This window comes from Brassica oleracea, chromosome C9 (assembly GCF_000695525.1).
Source record: "Brassica oleracea var. oleracea cultivar TO1000 chromosome C9, BOL, whole genome shotgun sequence".
In the NCBI taxonomy this organism is placed as follows: Eukaryota; Viridiplantae; Streptophyta; class Magnoliopsida; order Brassicales; family Brassicaceae; genus Brassica; species Brassica oleracea.
In genome coordinates this window covers 1,338,243-1,357,293 of record NC_027756.1, presented here as the reverse complement: position 1 = coordinate 1,357,293, position 19,051 = coordinate 1,338,243, and the positions used below count along the sequence as shown (strand labels likewise).

The window sequence follows — 19,051 nt, the reverse complement described above, 5'->3', positions numbered from 1 at the left end:
TTTTCTGTTGGTTAAATTGTGGTTATATAAATAGTCAGTACTCTTTTTGTTCCGAAAAAATTAATGTTTTAAAAAAAAATTATGTAAAAACATAGTTTTTACATTTTTTATTATTTAATGATAAATTATATATTTTTAAAAAAAATTGTGTTTATTGAAATTTTATTGGTCAAAGTTTTGGAAAACCGTTAAATACAAAAAAGAAACAAAATTAATAGCGTAAAAATTCTAAAACGTGCATCTTTTTGGAATGGAATAAATAGTATTATAGAAAATTTACAAAATTAAATATTTTCTTATTTAATTCGTGTGTATAAATGTCAAATAAGAAAAACAGAGAGAATAAACGATAACACCAATCACATAGTGATTTTCTTGTATGCTTTTGTTCAATGAAGGCAAGATCTTGAGAATATAGACTGATAAATAAAATAGTACACAAAAACAAAAACAGAAAAGAACACATGCCTCTTGAGATTTAAGAAAACTTTAGTTCTATCTATAAACCCTGAGTTAAAACCTAAACTGAATTCGAAAGAAAGAAAAAGACAGGAACAAAAGAGAAAGAAACAGAACATGGCTTGAGACATGTGACCAGATCGAAGTGGCTTGGCTTTAGGCTCAGGCTCCACCTACACTGATCACAGGCTCAGAGGTGGATTCTCCAGCAGGAGAAGAAGCAGCAGCAGGAGGAGGAGGAGGAGGAGGAAGCAATCGCTTCTTCTGTGCGCGTGGAGGCAAATGCTTCACATGTTTTCTTGAGCTAGCTGAGGCCCATGGTAAGAAAACACCGGTACCATTACCGGTTCCCATCACACTGGGACTTGATAGTACCATTGGTTGAACCGGTGGTGGTGCCATTATGACCATTGGTGGAAGGACTCCGAGTTTTGGCATCATTTCAAGTGAATGATCATAGTATGGAGTTGGTGCCATTGGGTAGTGACGTGGTTGTTGTTGCCACATTGTCATTACACCATCATTGTGAGGACTGTTGTGGTTGTTTATCTCAGGACGTACACGAAAGAATGTGATGCTTACTCTTTTGGTTTGTGATGGGCACATTACATGCCTTGCCATGTCTGCACTGTTTCCTCTCATCACCAACAGAGATCTACAAAGATCAGGTTTCAGCAACGTTAGTAGAGATAAAAATAAAAAATAAAATAAAAAATAATAACACTATTTTTAAGTGAAGAAAGTTTTTATTTTATTTTATTTTTACTTACCCTTGTTTGAGAGGAAGAGTCAAAGGTCCTCTGAAGTTGCCTTCATTGTCACTAGAGAGAATACGTCCAAAGGCCATTGTTGATTCAGAGAGGACAAGAGTGGAGATTGGTTGTTCAAGATGAGGTGGTTTCAAGAAAGGCTGTGAGTGTTCACCCTGCAGACAAGAACATAATCCTAAACGTTAATTCAAAGTGATAATAAGATTGTGTGATCAATGTAGATATCATTTACCTCTTCAAAGAAGTTGATGACGCAGCCGTTTGGTCTCTTGTACTCAGGGATGAGTCTCCATGTGATAAAATGATCAATGACACTCTCAAGAAGTGGTGGAATTGGCTCTATGTTAACTGCAAACCAACAGATTCTCAACCACTTACATCAAACCATTTAGACCGAGTCCTGTAGATCAGAGTGATTCCTTACCAGAGTTGTTGCTGTCGTTGGTGTTTTCATCCCTCGCATGGCTAAAGATTGGGACACCAAGCTGAACCAGCTCTCTCTTGTTCCCCTTTATCTGCTTGTTGAAGAGGATAAAGGTCTCACCTGTATTCATTTATCATGAGTAAGCACCAGGAAAAACTCTTTAAAAAGTCATGTGATAGAGTAAGAAAAAGTCACCTGAAAGCTTCCCATTTTGGCCAGCTTCTCGGAGATCAGCAACAAGGTCTATGAGTTTGGTTAACTCCTCTTCTTTTAGTAACTCTTCATACATCTTTAGTCCTTTCACAACATTCACCTGTCCAAAAAGATTCATTGAGCAATAAGTTTACATTTCAAATGTTCCATCAAAAGATTTCATCAAACCACTCACAGTGTGGCCTTTCACTTGCTCCTTGGCTTGGAAACCTTTGATAGGTTTGATCTCAGATGAACGTGCGTCACAATCTTCATGGTTCTGGCATATAATCTGTGGAGTATCCGCAGCAGCAGTATGGTGAACATCCTGATGAGAACCTATGTAAAAAAACATAAAATTAAAGTTTTTGGTTAACTAATATGATACACTGACACTTGTCTTTAGTGAGAAAACGATCAACTAGTGAGTAAAGACAGTTTCTTCATCTCTCATGGACCATTCTAGAACTTATAGTTTCTCCTTGTCTTGTAAAGTGTATCAGAGAAAGTCAGAGATTCAATGAAGAAGACAAAGTTACAAATTCAATGTGATCTTTTGGCTTTAGTGAAAACACCATCGAACTAGAGTAAAAACAATTTTCTTCTTTTAGTCCAATGCATGAACAATATCATCATGGACCATTCTATGAACTTATAGTCAATGTGAATCTGACACTGGGATCCCAATGTAGAAAGACAAAACTACGAAGTCTATGCCTTGGTGCACGTGTCTCATTCTATACGTTACCTAAACTTCAACTTTCAACACGAGTGAATAAATACACACACATCACGATAAAAAATCCCAAGACTGGTAGACAGGTCAAAAGATCTCTTAAAAATAAAATAACCTTTTTACACTGCATGGCCGTGAACAAAAAGCAAAAAGAAAAACTGACTTTTCATTAAATAAGCAGTTGTTTATTTAAAAACGAATATTAAAAAGGTACTTTACTTTAAAAATGTCACTAAATATATAAATTGAATATAATCTGATTGTTCATAAAAGTTATAGAATAGTTATAAAATTGTATAAAATATAAAATACCTTATATTGTAAAACAAAAAATACTTGGGATCCTTTTTTATGAAATATAAAAAATATATTAAAAAAAGGCTGCTCGTGAGGCGTGAAGGATTCGAACGTTCAGGAGAAAAAAGAAAAATAAAAGAAGGGCGGCACGAAAAATCGTGGGGACCATGATTGATGACGACCTAGTTGTAACTAGATCCAACGGCTGCCAAGAGCTCCCCATCCGGAAAGAGAAATAAAAATACAAAACGCAATAAAAATCATCACACGCTAATCAATGTGAGATTGATACCCCTTTGATGAGTTTTACAGTTACATCAACACTGCAAGGTTCGTTTACGTGTCGCGCGATCTGCGACCTGCGACTAAGATTACGTTCGTTTATGTGTCGCGCGACTTGCGACTTGCGACCTGCGACTAAACATGCGACCTGCGACTAAAACTATGTTCGTTTACGTGTCACGCGACCTGCGATCTGCGACCTGCGACCAGTCGCGCGATCAAAATTTTCTTAATTTTTAGTCGCTGTTTTTTCGGGCGACTTAAATGGGAACCCGCGACTGGTCGCGCGATCGGTCGCGCGACATCAAAACAAACAACAACCTGCGACTTGCGACTTGCGACCAATCGCAGGTCGCATGTTACGCGACAGCAAAACGAACAACAACCTGCGACCTGCGATCAGTCGCATGTCGCAGGTCGCAGGTCGCGCGACATGTAAACGAACACGGCATAAAGCAGCAGAAGACAACAACAAAAATGGTTGCTACCACTTGTGTACTTGTACACACAAGCCACTTACATTGAGAAACGGGAATCCTAATCTTAAAAAAGCGAAACGTTTCAAAACGACTGCGTTTTCTAGTTCTTTATCTTCTGAAAGTCAGAGACTTTTCAAGATTATGCTTTTCGAACCTGTTTACACCAGATTCGTCCTTTTGTACGATTCTCAATCTCATCAAAGTTGTCTTAAATTTTTTTTTTTTAACACTGGGTACAATTTTATTTTATTTTATTAATGCAAAGGTCTTATCGTATTATCAGTAACAAAAATTTCAAGAAATTAACTTACGCACAAAGCTAAAAGTAAACTTTTTCAAAAGAAAAGCTAAAAGTAAACAAATTAAATAATAAAATAATAAAACACTTCCTCGGTTAAATTTGTCTCAAATAATAAAAATTTAAAAGGCTTTCTTATGTATTTTATTAGCATTAAAATTATTCTTAAGAAATAATTAAATTTATTAAATTAATAATTTACTAAAATAATTAGGTATAAAATATTGTATTTATAATCGAATTTTAATCTGTTTTTAGTGTGTCCATACGCTATAAAATATTATTTTGAAATATAAGAATTAAAAGAGAATACAATCTCTAGACTACAAAAACCGCTTAATATACCAACAAAAAAATTCTTAATAAATTATAATTTCTTTTGTAAATGCGTTACACGTTAATATTTTTAAATCAAAGTATAGCGTAAACTTTACTTTTTAGAGAAACCCCATTAGTCATATTTTCTATTTTTAAAAAGAATCAAGTATATTTTCATGGTATTAGCTTAACGATTTGATAGGGGTTTAGTGTTGACGGAGAAAAAACAAATTTTTATTTCTTTACGGAGAATCTGGTTATTTTAGTAAAAAAATGTTAATGAAAATCGGATCCATGCCATAAATGTTGCAATAACATCTGATTAAAAATTCACAAATTATGAATCTAATAGTCAAAATTTTTTAGAATACATATCGGATCCAGGTGAGGGAAACACGTACTTGAATCTTGAAACTTGAATGAGTCTGAAAAAACATTTTTATTTCTTATAAAATTAAATATTCGATTTGTTTCTTTACTAAATATAATTTATTCAAAAAATACTTTTTAAAACCTATTCCCACATTTTAATGGAGTTTTTTTCTGTCGTCACCAACCACAGAACTAGTTTGCTGTGTACAGAGAATCAAATGACCAAACTTCAAAGAATATGCTTTTATGCAAAAAAGGAAACACACGAAAAATAATTAAAGACAGAACTAAAAAAAAATTAAGACTCAGATTCAGATTAAAGCTTATGAAAAAAACTCAAGTCTATATAGGGAAAGTTTTTACTGCTACTTACCTGAATCAGTGATATCACTACTCGGAGAATCGTCTTCAACGTCTCCGTTAAGTTCATTTTCCGTCAGCTTCTCGCCGTTAAAACAAACGCTCTTCATCTCCGCCGTCTCTGTTCGGCTCTGTTTCAGATCCTCCGCCGTCTCCGTTTTCATCTCCTCCACCAGATCCTCCGCCTTCTTCGCCTCCAGTTTCTGAAGCTCGATCGCCACCTCCGCGATGGAGTGATACTTCTGCATCTGGAGAACGGGGATCCAGTTCAGGCGCCGGCGATGGATCGCGGCGAAGACGGCGTCGTACTCCGATCCGGGAACAGCCTCCCTGAGATGCGAGCACACGGCGTCGATAATCGCGTTGGCGGCGGCGAACTCGCCGCGAAACCACGAGATCAGCGCGTCCTTCCCCTGTCCGTCGGAGACAACGGCCACCGGCGTCACCGTCTTCGCCGCCGTCGCGAAAGGAGAGGCTGATCGATCTGTTTGGCGTGATGGCGTCACCGCAATCGTCATCGGCATGCGAGGAATCTCGGTTGTTTTCACGGCGGCGGGAGCAGGAGAAACAAACGGGTGAGAAATGCGGGTCGGGTTGCGTCGGGCCGGGTCGGGTCGATGCACATGCAGTTTATAATGAAGAAAGGTTTTCGCTGGTGGGGATCGTTCCAATATATATTGGAGCAGCCGGGGAAAGAGATCTGTACAGGTGGGTGACGTGACGTGGCGCTTTCTTAAGGCTGACGTGGCTAAGTTTATGGCGCAGAGTTTTTATAAATTGGGGACAAAAAGGGATTAATATTTTGGTGGTTATTTCCCTCCATCTATTAAATTGGTATTAAGAGATTGCGATTTACTAGAGATAGAGATTAATTTAAGACTGATGACAGTTAGCAGATTTACTTGAGCAATACTCAAAGGGATGTAAGTGGTTGTACATTTAAAAGAATAAAAGTTTAGTCAAAACTCCAGTTATTCAATATTTTGGTAAAAATATATACAAACAAAAGGAATACTAATACATTTAAATTCTTTTTAAAAAAAATTATACTAAAAACTGTTAATACTGTTTTTTGAAATTTTGAACGTAAAAAATGATGTAAAACACTTATTCAGTGGTAATATAATTAGATAAAATAGTATTCAAAAAATAATTTTATAGTTAATTTATACTCCTTCCGTTCTTTTATAATAATTGATGTTTTAGAAGTTTTCACACAAATTTAGGAAACTATAACATAATGCCTATTTTAACCTTTATACATATTAATTTACTCCACAATATTAATACGACAGCTCATACAAAAAAGGTAAAAGAAATCAATTTATCTTATTTGCTATCTAAAATTCTGAAAACGGCAAGTATATAAAAACAAATTAAAATTCCTAAAGCGTCAATTATAAAATAACGGAGGGAGTATATTTTAATTTTTAAAAATATTTAAATATTGAAATGATCCTTTATATCATATTATTGTTTTATTTTGTAAATTTATATTTTTCTTAATAACTTGTTGTTACTCTATTTTACAATCTTGTCGGTTTGAACTAAAACTTTAAAAATCTCAAATTTGTAAAACCTAAAATTTAGTACACATTACTTATCTATGATTTAAGTTTACTCTTAAACAGAGTCGATCCTCATAAGAAAGTGGCCATGCACTAACTTATGGCCTATACAAAATGATAGAAAACTAAACTTTTGTTAGCACATCAAATTCATTTTGATATATGATAAATGCCTCTTTAAATCTGTGCCTAAAAAAAAATGTCAGGGGCAACATTATTACTAAAAAATTGATTTAATTAAGAGTTGGCCAAACAAGTATATTATATTAATCTGTTTTAAAAGAGTCATGTTTCTTAAGTTCTTTCAAAAAAACTTAAGTTCTTTCAAAAGTTGTGACATGGCTTACCTTTTTGGGTTGATGTTAACGCACAATAGTTCATTGGGATAGAAAGAGGCAAGAATAACGAAAGGACGGCCAAGAGCTAAAGAGTTATCTTGTCCATGTTACACAAATGACCTTATGTAACCTGAATTAGTCGCATTTTGATAGGCAATTTTCTCTTTTCACTTTCAACGAGTTTTTAGAAGGGCATAATCTAAATATAGTGTCGAACATGCTGAAATATGGTACTCATATTTTAAAATAATTAACTAGAACTTGATCCACGCGTCCAGGTATTAACTTATGTTTTTAGAAATTGATATTTATTTTTCCTAATTATTGATTTATATTCTAGATGTGTCGCCATATTCAAAATATTCGGATTGAAACGGATCATATAGTTATTTTTGGTACAAATATTCGGAACCCGTTTCAGATATATTGGTTATTTGGATATTTTTAGGTTTTTATACATCAGAACCGAACTATCTAAACCGACTCAATTCGAAACCCACACATAAATTTATAATATCCAAACGGGCCTAGTTTCAAAACCCCAAAAAAATCTGATATCCGAAAGAAACAATCCGTAGTGCACATTCCTAACTGATTCTGTAAACAAATAAATATAGAAAGAGTTCTTTTTTTATTTAGTAAAATAGTTATATGGTGTAAAAGATTAAGTGACAATATATGTAATACGTTTTTATTATTTTGATCTAAGTTATTATTTTGTTCACATAAATTATGTCTTTGAATTATGTGTTTGATTACGTAGTTTTTCACCGATTAAAACTAAGATAAAAAAATAGTAAAACAGAATAAACCGATTTTTTAATCATAAGCAAAATCGGATTATTTTACATTTTTTATTTTTGTAATAATGTGTTGAAAGGAAAGTTTGTTCTATTTGTAATTCAGTTTTAATATTATAGATGATATATTCATTTTCACAGATTGTTAATGAAATATAAAACTTACATATATGATGATAATTTATCTAATATCATCTGTCAAAAAAAAAATTGTGGGTAAATATGATTAGTTCTTTTAATCATATTTTTCCCCACGTAAAATTTTGGTAGATGATATTAGATAAAATATTAGTTCTTTTGAATACTATTTTCTCTGCTTTTCTATCAATGTGTACCATAACAACTGCACCACTGCTTCAGCTGGTATTGCAAAGATGATATATAGAGACGTCAAACTCGCAATCTTTTCTAGGAGTAAACTGAAGCAATTCAAACCTCTCCTGCCAAGCTGGATCCTCTAAGATGTTGGGCAACCAACGTTAACTTACTCTGCCTTGTTTTTCCTTTATTTTTTGCCTTGGTAGAGTAATTATAGATTGCACTTATTGTAAAATCTGAACATCATTTATATGATATTAACATTCTTAGCAAAAAATATATAAAAATAATAAATTAACTACTTACTAGTGAACTGTATATATAAAATGTACTAATAAATTGATTGTTCCATGTTTAAGTGTTCTTTAACTTTACACCAAACCAAAGTGGCAAACTCATGAGTCATGATTTCAAGGACCATGTCCATGAGGCCCGTGGAAGATGATCTAAGAGATGACGTATAAAATAATACAAATCAAATTGATTTGTATATATGTCCAAGATATTAACTAGTCTAAAGACCTTTTACTATTGTCGTTGTTCTCATTTGACCTTTTCCTTTGTTTACAAGTCAATCGACTAACAATGAAAAAGGTCCCTTCTACGTGATTAATTATAATATTTTATGACATTATGTATCACAGTTACATTACACGATTATAGTATAAAAAGAGAGAAAGTACTTGGATTCTTATAACATTTCTGATTAAGGCCAAAATCTCTAAATATCCAATATAAGATGGTTGACAAAAGTAATAATTGGATTTAGTGGTAATACTAATTACAACATACCCATAAGGAGCAAAACGTTATGTAGCATTGTCAAAAAGCTTCGAGAAGCAATGAATGATGGGTTAGAAACAACGAAATGTACACTTATGGGACCCGAATGAAAAGTCTACAATTTCGTGGGGGGGAGGTGAAAACTGGCCCTACGTCTTCCAGATTTGTGGGTCGCATGAACATCTCCACCCTCTAAGATCAGTAGATTCCCCTTTCCACTACCTAAGGCACAAACTCAAAAGAGAGCATGGGGTTAACCACGAACCCTTGGTGACCCCTAAAAGTGTTGCTCATTCTATTCATAAGAAGTTTCTAGTCATGGTTCACGGAGATATATATACATGTAAACTTTAAGACCGTATGCAAGTTATTATCACATAGCTTTACTAAATAAATTTCTTAATAGCTTTTTCTGGTATTATATATGGTGCAAAACCCAATTAATTTGAAAGTGGACAACGTTGTTGAATACAAATACACTATGTTAAACATTTTAAGTGAAGTTTATAACCAACTAGTCCAAGAACAACACTCGGATCGATAAATAATTATGCATGTACAATATCCAGGATCCTCAATAGACAGATTGTTTACGCAGCACATGAATATAACAAATGCTTATGTCCACGACATTCTTGAACCTCGGATAAGTTTTGCATTTTATAATTTGAAAGAAATGGTAGCATTTTGAAAACCAAATTTCTCTGATGTAACAATTTTTAAATCTTAAACACTAGGCCAATCGTTTCCACCAAATTTACATATCTAATACATATTTTCTTATTAAATAATTAATCATATAAATCTCTTACATATTAATTTATTCATTCGTTAGGAAATAAAGTTTCTTTTTCTTAAAAGAATATTGTTACATGTGTTCGACTGTAATGAGTTTTTATATTCTTCCAACTTTGATCGGAGTTTTGCTCTCTAAATGAAGTAAGTCTTTGAGTAGCCTTTTCTCATTAACATACATATATCAATAATTTAAACATGTCGAATATGTGGATATCGCATTATTCGTGTGTATATAGAGATACCCCCCTTCCATGTGAGAAAGATGGTCCAACCAAGTAAAAGCTAGCATGTATATTTGTTTATCATGAACCTTTACAAACAATTATATAACTTATTTTATTAATCATTAAGTATTGATTGGTGTAAAGCTTATAATTATTATTATTCATGGAATATGAGCCAGGCTCTACAAGAAGAAAGATAGAATAATTTCTCTCTTTTTGCAAATTGCTAAGAATAATTTATCTCGAGAATGAGGAATCAAAAGATGACTTTTTCACTTTATCAATTTATCTCGAGTTTGTATGTAATATGTATATAAATTTTCAAGTTGACAGCATTATAAGTACAGATATTTATGTGGTTATGTAGTATTGACACACTGAGGTTCTTAATGCAACAACGAAACTATCTCTGTGTTGGTAAAAAGTAGCGACCTCAACTAGTTGTACCCTAATGGCAAAGATAATTTGAGGTACAACGTAAATCTATCTATACTAAATTTGATTTAGCTGAAAACAATATAAGTGGGTATTTATTCAGTCCGAGCTTAGATTTTGATCCAGACTGTTTACAAAATAGTATAGTAGCAGCCAGTTCAGTTGTTTTCTTAGCATTAGTTAGAATACAGTTTAAACTGAGGTTAGACAGTGTGATAGCCTATCTACTTTGTAATATTAAGTATATTTTTTTCAGGCATCAACCGTATCATCAACTATTAAGACATTAAAAACATGATCTATGTGATATGAAGTTTTAATTTTAGCTTCAAAAAAACTTTTAATTTCTATTATCTTAATTAGCTATATTCTTATTTTTTTTATTTTTTTATTTTTTTTTGATAATCCAGGGGTTCCCCGCTTCGCGGATCATTCCTCTGGGCCCGGTCAGGCAGCGGTCCACTTCATCCGGGAGAGCTTTACCTGGGCTGGATCGAACCCAGTACCGCTTTGGTGTCCAGAAGAGACATGGTAGTTTCCGCATGGGGAGGGGAATCAAACCCGAATGGTGGTTGCCACCACATGTCCGTCCTGCCACTTGGACTACCTCGTCCGGACAGAATAGTTAATTCGCTAAATAATATAGTGTTCTAGTTTAACTAATATCCCAATGCCGAATATATTCTTATTTTCTTGCATATTGTTATGTATAGAGTCATTTATAAAAATCTTGTACATTATAGATCATATAGTTAAATTCTTATCTTATGACTATATGATAATTATATCTATGTTTATGGATATCCTGGCATTCTGCGAAGTCCATTTTAACCATACACATAGGTAGGTACTTTACGATATTACTGGATAATCATACAAAACTCAGCTTTTAGCCTCTAGATTTAAGTTATAACAAAATGAATTAATAACGATGAGAGATTAGCGATATATTGCCAAACAATTAAAGTTGGAAAAGTGATATTCTTTTTTTTAGCTTTGCCGCTAAAAAGTACGATAAATGGAAAATATGCTCTTGTCTTCTGAGCCTCAAAGCCTTAAGAAGATTCTTACATATCTTACATGCCAAAGTAGTAAAGAGATAGTCGGTAACACATTCCCATGTGGTCCGGAAAACAAAAGACAAGTTTTCTATATTTACATATTTTTTGCGAATATTAATAGGCAAATCGGTGGAGGATTTGAGTATTCTATGTTGCATACGTAAAACGTACAGTAGTCTGTAGTGATTATTAAAAATTAATGTCTTTAATCCAGTGGTTGGTTTCATGGTCTTAAACTTCGATAATATGTGAAGTTTCTTCTTTTTTCGGTTAAATATTGTAATGGATTAAAGTACAAAAAAAGTTACTGTAATGGATTTAAAAAGAGAAGTAACACTGTTATGTTTAACATTATAACTCTAGAGTTTATGATGTTCATACAATGAGATATAGAAAACTATTATGCATATATATATATATATATATATATATATATATAATATATATATATATATCCCTTATTTATTAATTGAGAAATTTTAAAACATGTGAGTGATATCATGTGTTATCATCAGAATGACTCTTAAAATCTTTAGAAAAATATATTGGTATATCTAAACATATACTATATTTTTCATTAAACTAATTATAAAATTAATTAGTAATCTACAAAACATATTATTACTTCTTTCCTTAAAAATTATAAATTATGGAATTACCTAATGTGATTAAAATATATATAATAATTAATAATTATGAATAATAAAAGTCTGATAATACTTTGTATATCCTCTATCATTTTTGTTTAATTTATATTATTAAGATAAATTAAATAATAAATTAAATATATAATATTTTTTTTAGTATTTTCCATATATGTTATATTTTAAATTTTAAAAATGAATATAAATTACTAAAAGTTGTTAAAAGTCTCACTTGAAAATTTTGTGATCAATTATTTGATTTTTTTATTATAGCAAGAAAAAATGATCATAAAACCATATGAGTAAAAAGTTTTGTATAATAGATACTAAAAATGTATATATATTTTTATATTGTTTAAATGATACTATATACCATATAAAATACAAAATATTTTAATTTCAAAATTTTAGAAATATGTATCATATTTGAATTGACAAAAATTGAATTCTTTTTACAATTTTAATTTAAGAAATCAATAAAATATATTTTACATACCTTTTATTATTTTTTATAAATTATTTATTTAACAAATATTTCATAAAATATCTTACAGAACGCAGATTATTTCTTAGTATCAAATTACATACATCAATCCTCTATATTCTAACTTACTATAAGTATATTGTTGGGTGGGGCTGTGATGCATTTTCGTTGTAGAGATGTAGGCCGTGTTCGTTTACATGTCGTGCGACCTGCGACCTGCGACATGCGACCTGCGACTGATCGTAGGTCGCAGGTTGTTGTTCGTTTTGCTGTCGCGTAACATGCGACCTGCGATTGATCGCAAGTCGCAAGTCGCAGGTTGTTGTTCGTTTTGATGTCGCGCGACTGATCGCGCGACCAGTCGCGGGTTCCCATTTAAGTCGCCCGAAAAAACAGCGACTAAAAATTAAGAAAATTTTGATTGCGCGACTGGTCGCAGGTCGCAGATCGCAGGTCGCGCGACACGTAAACGAACATAGTTTTAGGCGCAGGTCGCATGTTTAGTCGCAGGTCGAAAGTCGCAAGTCGCGCGACACATAAACGAACGTAATCTTAGTCGCAGGTCGCAGGTCGCAGGTCGCGCGAAACGTAAACGAACATGGCCGTACACGTTTCAACCAACTTCAGTTAACCATAACAAAAAGCTTATTATCAAATTTTTAAAAAATATATAATTTGGAGGTCACATATTTTTCCATGGGTTCGACGATTATGTTTTGAATGCATATATGTGCTTTCTGTTGTATATGTTTTTATAGAAAATTCCAATTTTAATACTTTTTTGAAGGGATGCCTTCATCTCAAATTTCGAAACTATAATGTCTAAAAATAAGAAATGTTTTACCCCGATCGGTTGCCTAGTTTTTTAGTTGCTCTTATCAAATACAATATAGTGTGCTTTGAAGAAGTTGGTTGAGTCACGAAATCGTTAAAATCGCTGAAATTGTTCGATATTGATGTTGTTAATCTATTTAGAGGTTTAGAACCCTTATGAAATTCAGTAAAGTAAGTTGTTTTTTGTGTATGATAAAACCATTTTAAAAGCTAAAATGATATATATTTAGTAATAAAAAGTCAGGCACTATTTTTATTTCTCAGTATTAGTTTTATCTCTGAAACTGGTTTGATTTGGCATGATTTTATCAATCACATTTTATACAAATTATGGTTTAAGTGTACATTTCAGCTAAACACCTAATACATGTGAGTATTAAGTTAATTCCTACTTTTTTACAAGTATGAAATTTTGTTGTATCATCAAACCAAACTTCTGGTGTTGGGACGTAAAAAGCTTTCTTGCTTTCTTGTTGATATACTGGTGGAAGAATCGTGATCTTGAAAGAAAACTTTCATGTACAAAGGCTTCAACATCGTTAATGGCATCTTGGGGTATCAAGAAATAATAGGATTGATATAGACTATTAAGAAATAAAGTAAGGCGGTCCATGGCAACGCATGTGATTAGACGAACTACTAGCATGCAACGTGGATAAGTAGGAACCGTTGCTTTGGAAAGCATAAGAGAGACATCAATTACAAATGAAATCGCCTAAACACTACAAAATGCATCAGTATATTGTGACATTTGAGATGGTCTTGACAAAGATATACAACTTAATCCCGACATACATGTCTATTGAAGAAACGCAACTCATTTAATTAAGGATCTCTTTCATGTATAGTTGTAGACAACTTGTACACTCTATATTAATTCAAAAAGAAGAATAAATGTATTAGAGAGTTCTAGATTTTTGGATATAAACATTTTTCAGACTGGGATCACAATAAGTTCTTTTTTAACAGATGAGTTATTTTTTCAAATATAAATTTATCTTGGATACTTTGAGCTAACATAAAAATTAAAATAAACATTTATAAAAATTATTTTCTTTAGAAGAAATTTTACAAAATAATTATACTATATCTAATTTTATTATAACTGATAAGACTAAACATAAATGTAAAAATAGAAACACATTTATAAAATAGAAAAATCTTCAAAAAGCATCAAATCAAAACAAGTATTTGTCCCAACAATAGCAAACAAAAATAAAAAATAACAGATTACCGTTTATAAAATTATTAAAAACAAATATAACTAAAACAAATATAACTACAGAGTTTATGATTTAGAGTTAGGGGTTTACTTTTAGGATTTAAAATAATAATATTTAGTAAAAATAATTAGTCTTTTTGTTCCTTAATAAATGTTATCCTTGTAACTTTTAACATCCCTTATATATATTAATTAAGAAACATTACAACATTTTTTTGTAGTCACGTGTCACCATGAGAATGAAATTCAAAATTCTTAGAAAAATAAGTTGGTTCATCTTAACATATATTATACTTTATAATTAAACTAACTATCAAATTGATAAATAGTGTACAAAGAATATTCCTGCACTTTCCTTAAATAAAAGTTACCGAATTACCTAATATGATTAACGTATAATCAATATTTGATAACAATTTTTGTATCTTACCTCTTTTTTTAAGTTTATATTATTAAACGATATTAAACAATCACATCAACCATATAACAAAAAATAGATTTTTTCTTATATGTTATATTTTTAATTTTTAAAACAACTATAAATTACTAAAAATGTTAAATATCTCACACTAAAATTTTGTGATCAATGTTTTTTTTAATAATCAGATACAAATGATCATAAAATCGTATAAATATAAATTCTCATTTAATAAACATTCATATTAGATATTAATATAGTTTAAAATTAAAATATATAACATATAAAATACATAAATATGTTAATTTATAAATTTGTATTGAAAAAATATTAAAACCTTACTATTTTAATTTTGAAATTTGTATTGAAAATATCGCACATTAGAAAATTTGTGTTTATTATGAGTACGAATTCTCAATAATAAATATTTATATTAAAATATACTATATATCTATATCCATGTCATTGAAATTTAGTTATATACCTTATAAAATAAATAAAATAATTGTTTTGATTTATTTACCAAAATATTATCGTAAATAAACAAGAGGTATTGTTTTGATTTATGTGCTTACTCTAATTTAATTATATACGTTAAATGAGCAAAAATAAATAATAATATATAAAATATATTTTATATATAACATTCATCCTGTGCAATTGCGCGGATCTTAGCCCGGTTGTATGCTATTTTTGTGACTTCTTTTTAGTGCTACTGATGGGTCTTGCTCTCTTAACATAATCCAGTAATGATATAATAGTTAATTTCACATACATAATGACCTATATTTTATAATTAGAAACTGAAAAAAAATGGTTTTACAATCCAATGAAAGAAAGCTAAAAAGAATAAAAATTATTTATAAACTGAAACCCCAAGTTTTATCTTTAAATGGGGCCTAAAACTCTTTATCCGAATCGATTCATGGTAATGTTAACAAGTTTTATCGGGAATCTATGTTGAAATGGGCCAATATTAGTTAAGAATCACTTAAATGGGCCAATAATAGTAAAAAGAGAGAGCACCAAATGGGCTTATCCGGGTCGGGTCGGGTTATAAGAAATGAATTAACAGAAACCCTCACAGGCGACTAAAACCCCAAATCTCACTTCTTCCTGTGTAGACTCGAAATGGCTTCCGTCGCTCTTCGTAACCCTACCTCGAAGCGGATTCTTCCCTTCTCTTCTCGGATCTACTCACGCTGCGGTGGCTCCATTACTTCTTCTTCTTCTCCCTCGATCTCGCATTCAATCGGAGGAGATGATCTCTCTCCTCCTCCTTCAAGTTTCGGAGCTTCTCTGTGGAGATCGATGGCCACTTTTACTCGAAAGTGAGTTTGTCTGATTGATTTTGAATTGGTTGGGAGATTGGTTTAATGACTGTGTTATTTTGCTGCAGTAAACCTCATGTAAACGTGGGAACGATTGGGCATGTGGATCACGGGAAGACTACGCTAACTGCTGCAATCACAAAGGTGATTCCTTTTTTTTTCTATACATTGATGAGAGTTTTAATTGGGAGAAGAGTTGATAGATCGATGCTACTAATTGTTTAGGTTCTTGCTGAAGAGGGCAAAGCTAAAGCTATTGCCTTTGATGAAATTGATAAAGCTCCTGAAGAGAAGAAGAGAGGAATCACTATTGCTACGGTTTGTGGTTTTATCTTCTTCTTGTCTTCTTCTTGTCTTTTTACTTGATGGTACTTGGTTATGTAGGCTCATGTGGAGTATGAGACTGCTAAGCGTCACTATGCTCATGTGGATTGTCCTGGACACGCAGATTATGTTAAGGTAAGAAGCAAAATATTCTTTGTATTTCATATAGGTGTTGCCAATAATGATACTCTAGAAAATAATATACGTGTCCTCTTGGTATATAGCATTCTAACGTCAAGCATGTTATACATTTCTGAAGCTCTTTAACTCCAGTTAAATGATCATGAAGTATGATTGGTGGAAGTATTGTTATCTCGGAGTGCATCATCATATATAGTATATGTGAACTGTTTGGTGGAGTAACATGCATCAGTATATGGTTTTTCTTTGAAGTACTTTGATGAACTCTTGTGCCTCAGTGTTTAAGTTGCTAACTTTCAGAATATGATTACTGGAGCTGCGCAAATGGATGGTGGGATTCTTGTGGTTTCAGGTCCTGATGGACCCATGCCTCAGACGAAGGAACATATTCTACTTGCACGTCAGGTTCGCATCATTACAATCTCAACACTTAAAGCTACTCAAAATGAGGTTAGGTATTAATTTTCTGATGTCCCAACAGGTTGGTGTTCCATCACTTGTGTGCTTCCTGAACAAAGTCGATGTGGTGGATGATCCAGAGTTGTTGGAGCTTGTAGAGATGGAACTGCGTGGTTTGTAAATTTTTTATGTTACAGAATTTAGTTTTCTGATCGTATGAAGTTAAGTTCAAGATTCTGACTGACATCAACTCTTGTCTTGATCCAGAACTTCTCAGCTTCTACAAGTTTCCTGGGGATGATATTCCCATCATCCGTGGATCTGCTCTGTCTGCACTGCAGGGCACAAACGATGAAATAGGAAGGCAAGCTATATTGAAGCTAATGGATGCTGTTGATGAATACATACCAGACCCTGTTCGTGTGCTGGACAAGCCTTTCTTGATGCCAATTGAAGATGTTTTCTCGATTCAGGTATACTAATCTGCATCCTTGGCGTTTTCTCCATTCACTCACTTGTTTCGGAAAATAAGTTCTGATAGTTTTCTTCTTCTTAAAGGGACGTGGAACTGTTGCAACGGGTCGGATTGAACAAGGAGTCATCAAAGTGGGTGAAGAAGTCGAAATATTGGGTTTAAAAGACGTGAGTGTGTATGAATACTGCATTTATTCAGCCAAAGTAGTGATTACAGTTAAGCATTTTCTTGATTTGATTTCCAGGGACCTCCAATGAAATCCACTGTAACTGGGGTGGAGATGTTCAAGAAGATTTTGGATAATGGACAGGTAAAGGCACCATCGAGAGATTACAAAGACAGGTTCTAGGCATGTTTGATTAAACTTTGGCTTTCATTATGTTAGGCCGGTGATAATGTAGGACTTCTTCTTCGTGGGCTAAAGAGAGAAGACATCCAGCGTGGAATGGTAAGCTTATGCATCCTTATTTTGACTAGTGGATGATTGAATGTGAGCACACTAATGCTTTTGCTTATTAGGTAATTGCTAAGCCTGGCTCATGCAAGACATACAAGAAGTTTGAAGCGGAGATTTACGTGCTCACAAAGGATGAAGGTGGACGTCACACTGCTTTTCTCTCCAACTACAGGCCTCAGTTTTACTTGAGGACTGCAGATATCACGGGAAGAGTAGAGTTACCACAAGACGTGAAGATGGTTATGCCTGGTGACAATGTCACTGCAGTTTTCGAGCTTATCATGCCTGTCCCACTCGAAATAGGTCAAGAATCTTTCAGACACTCTTCCCTTTTTGTGTTTCAACTGTTTCAGTTTCTGATTTGCTATCGCTATTTCTCAAAACAGGTCAAAGGTTTGCTCTGAGGGAAGGAGGTAGAACAGTTGGAGCTGGTGTTGTCTCAAAAGTGATGACTTAGAGTGTTCTCAAAAGGCACATTCTTACGTTTTCTTTAGGAACCCATCAGTGATGTGATTCTTTTTTCTTTTGGTTTCACTGCTTTATGTTGACTAAGATCAAACCTTGTTTCCCTAGTATTTCCATAGTTGAGTTTGAATTATTCCATATTTATCCAGTGAAAATAATGATAATGATAAGATTTTCTTGATCATATAATCAATGAAGAGATTTCTTACAAAACATTAGTTCTCTGCGCAAAACATTAACTATTTACTATTTTACCAATCCAATATATTGAAAATGAAAAACTGAATCAATCTGAATTATACATAATCACATAGTTAACTAAGATAACAACATAATTTAATTTACACAATATTCTATTTACTTTTCCTACATATAAATTATAAAAAAGATTTAAAATTTATCAATAAGTGGAAATGGCACATTAACTAATTATAATTTAATGATTTTGTAGTTTATACTTGTGCATGACCATGAAAAAGTCACATAGTAAGTTTAAACTGTATTAAAAATAGAGCATCTCATGACGCATATGGTGATCAATTTAC

The 19,051-nt window shown here is 32.6% G+C and overlaps 2 protein-coding genes across 2 annotated transcripts; one reads left to right on the top strand and one right to left on the bottom strand.

Moving 5' to 3' along the window:
• Window positions 1-343: 343 nt before the first annotated feature.
• LOC106318928 lies at window positions 344-5,627 on the bottom strand. The gene is made up of 7 exons (XM_013757097.1): window positions 5,001-5,627; window positions 2,042-2,184; window positions 1,849-1,966; window positions 1,654-1,773; window positions 1,462-1,577; window positions 1,230-1,384; window positions 344-1,114 (listed from the first exon to the last, which is right to left on the bottom strand). The coding sequence occupies exons 1-7, from the start codon at window positions 5,509-5,511 to the stop codon at window positions 622-624; spliced, it is 1,656 nt and encodes a 551-aa protein (XP_013612551.1). The 5' UTR covers window positions 5,512-5,627; the 3' UTR covers window positions 344-621.
• Window positions 5,628-16,011: 10,384 nt separating this feature from the next.
• LOC106315471 (elongation factor Tu, mitochondrial) lies at window positions 16,012-18,673 on the top strand. Its single transcript, XM_013753210.1, has 12 exons — window positions 16,012-16,245; window positions 16,314-16,389; window positions 16,471-16,563; window positions 16,630-16,704; window positions 17,011-17,115; window positions 17,192-17,282; window positions 17,377-17,582; window positions 17,668-17,751; window positions 17,829-17,894; window positions 17,970-18,032; window positions 18,104-18,344; window positions 18,428-18,673. The coding sequence occupies exons 1-12, from the start codon at window positions 16,046-16,048 to the stop codon at window positions 18,496-18,498; spliced, it is 1,371 nt and encodes a 456-aa protein (XP_013608664.1). The 5' UTR covers window positions 16,012-16,045; the 3' UTR covers window positions 18,499-18,673.
• The last annotated feature ends 378 nt before the right edge of the window (window positions 18,674-19,051 follow it).

Coding starts and splice junctions, on each gene's coding strand:
- LOC106318928 (XM_013757097.1), bottom strand. CDS start 5,511: ATGCCGATGACGATTGCGGTGACGCCATCACGCCAAACAGATCGATCA. Junction 1,578..1,653: donor CAACGACAGCAACAACTCTG/GTAAGGAATCAC, acceptor GTTGGTTTGCAG/TTAACATAGAGCCAATTCCA. Junction 1,385..1,461: donor TCATCAACTTCTTTGAAGAG/GTAAATGATATC, acceptor TCTTGTCTGCAG/GGTGAACACTCACAGCCTTT.
- LOC106315471 (XM_013753210.1), top strand. CDS start 16,046: ATGGCTTCCGTCGCTCTTCGTAACCCTACCTCGAAGCGGATTCTTCCC. Junction 16,564..16,629: donor GAGGAATCACTATTGCTACG/GTTTGTGGTTTT, acceptor TTGGTTATGTAG/GCTCATGTGGAGTATGAGAC. Junction 18,033..18,103: donor AAGACATCCAGCGTGGAATG/GTAAGCTTATGC, acceptor TTTGCTTATTAG/GTAATTGCTAAGCCTGGCTC.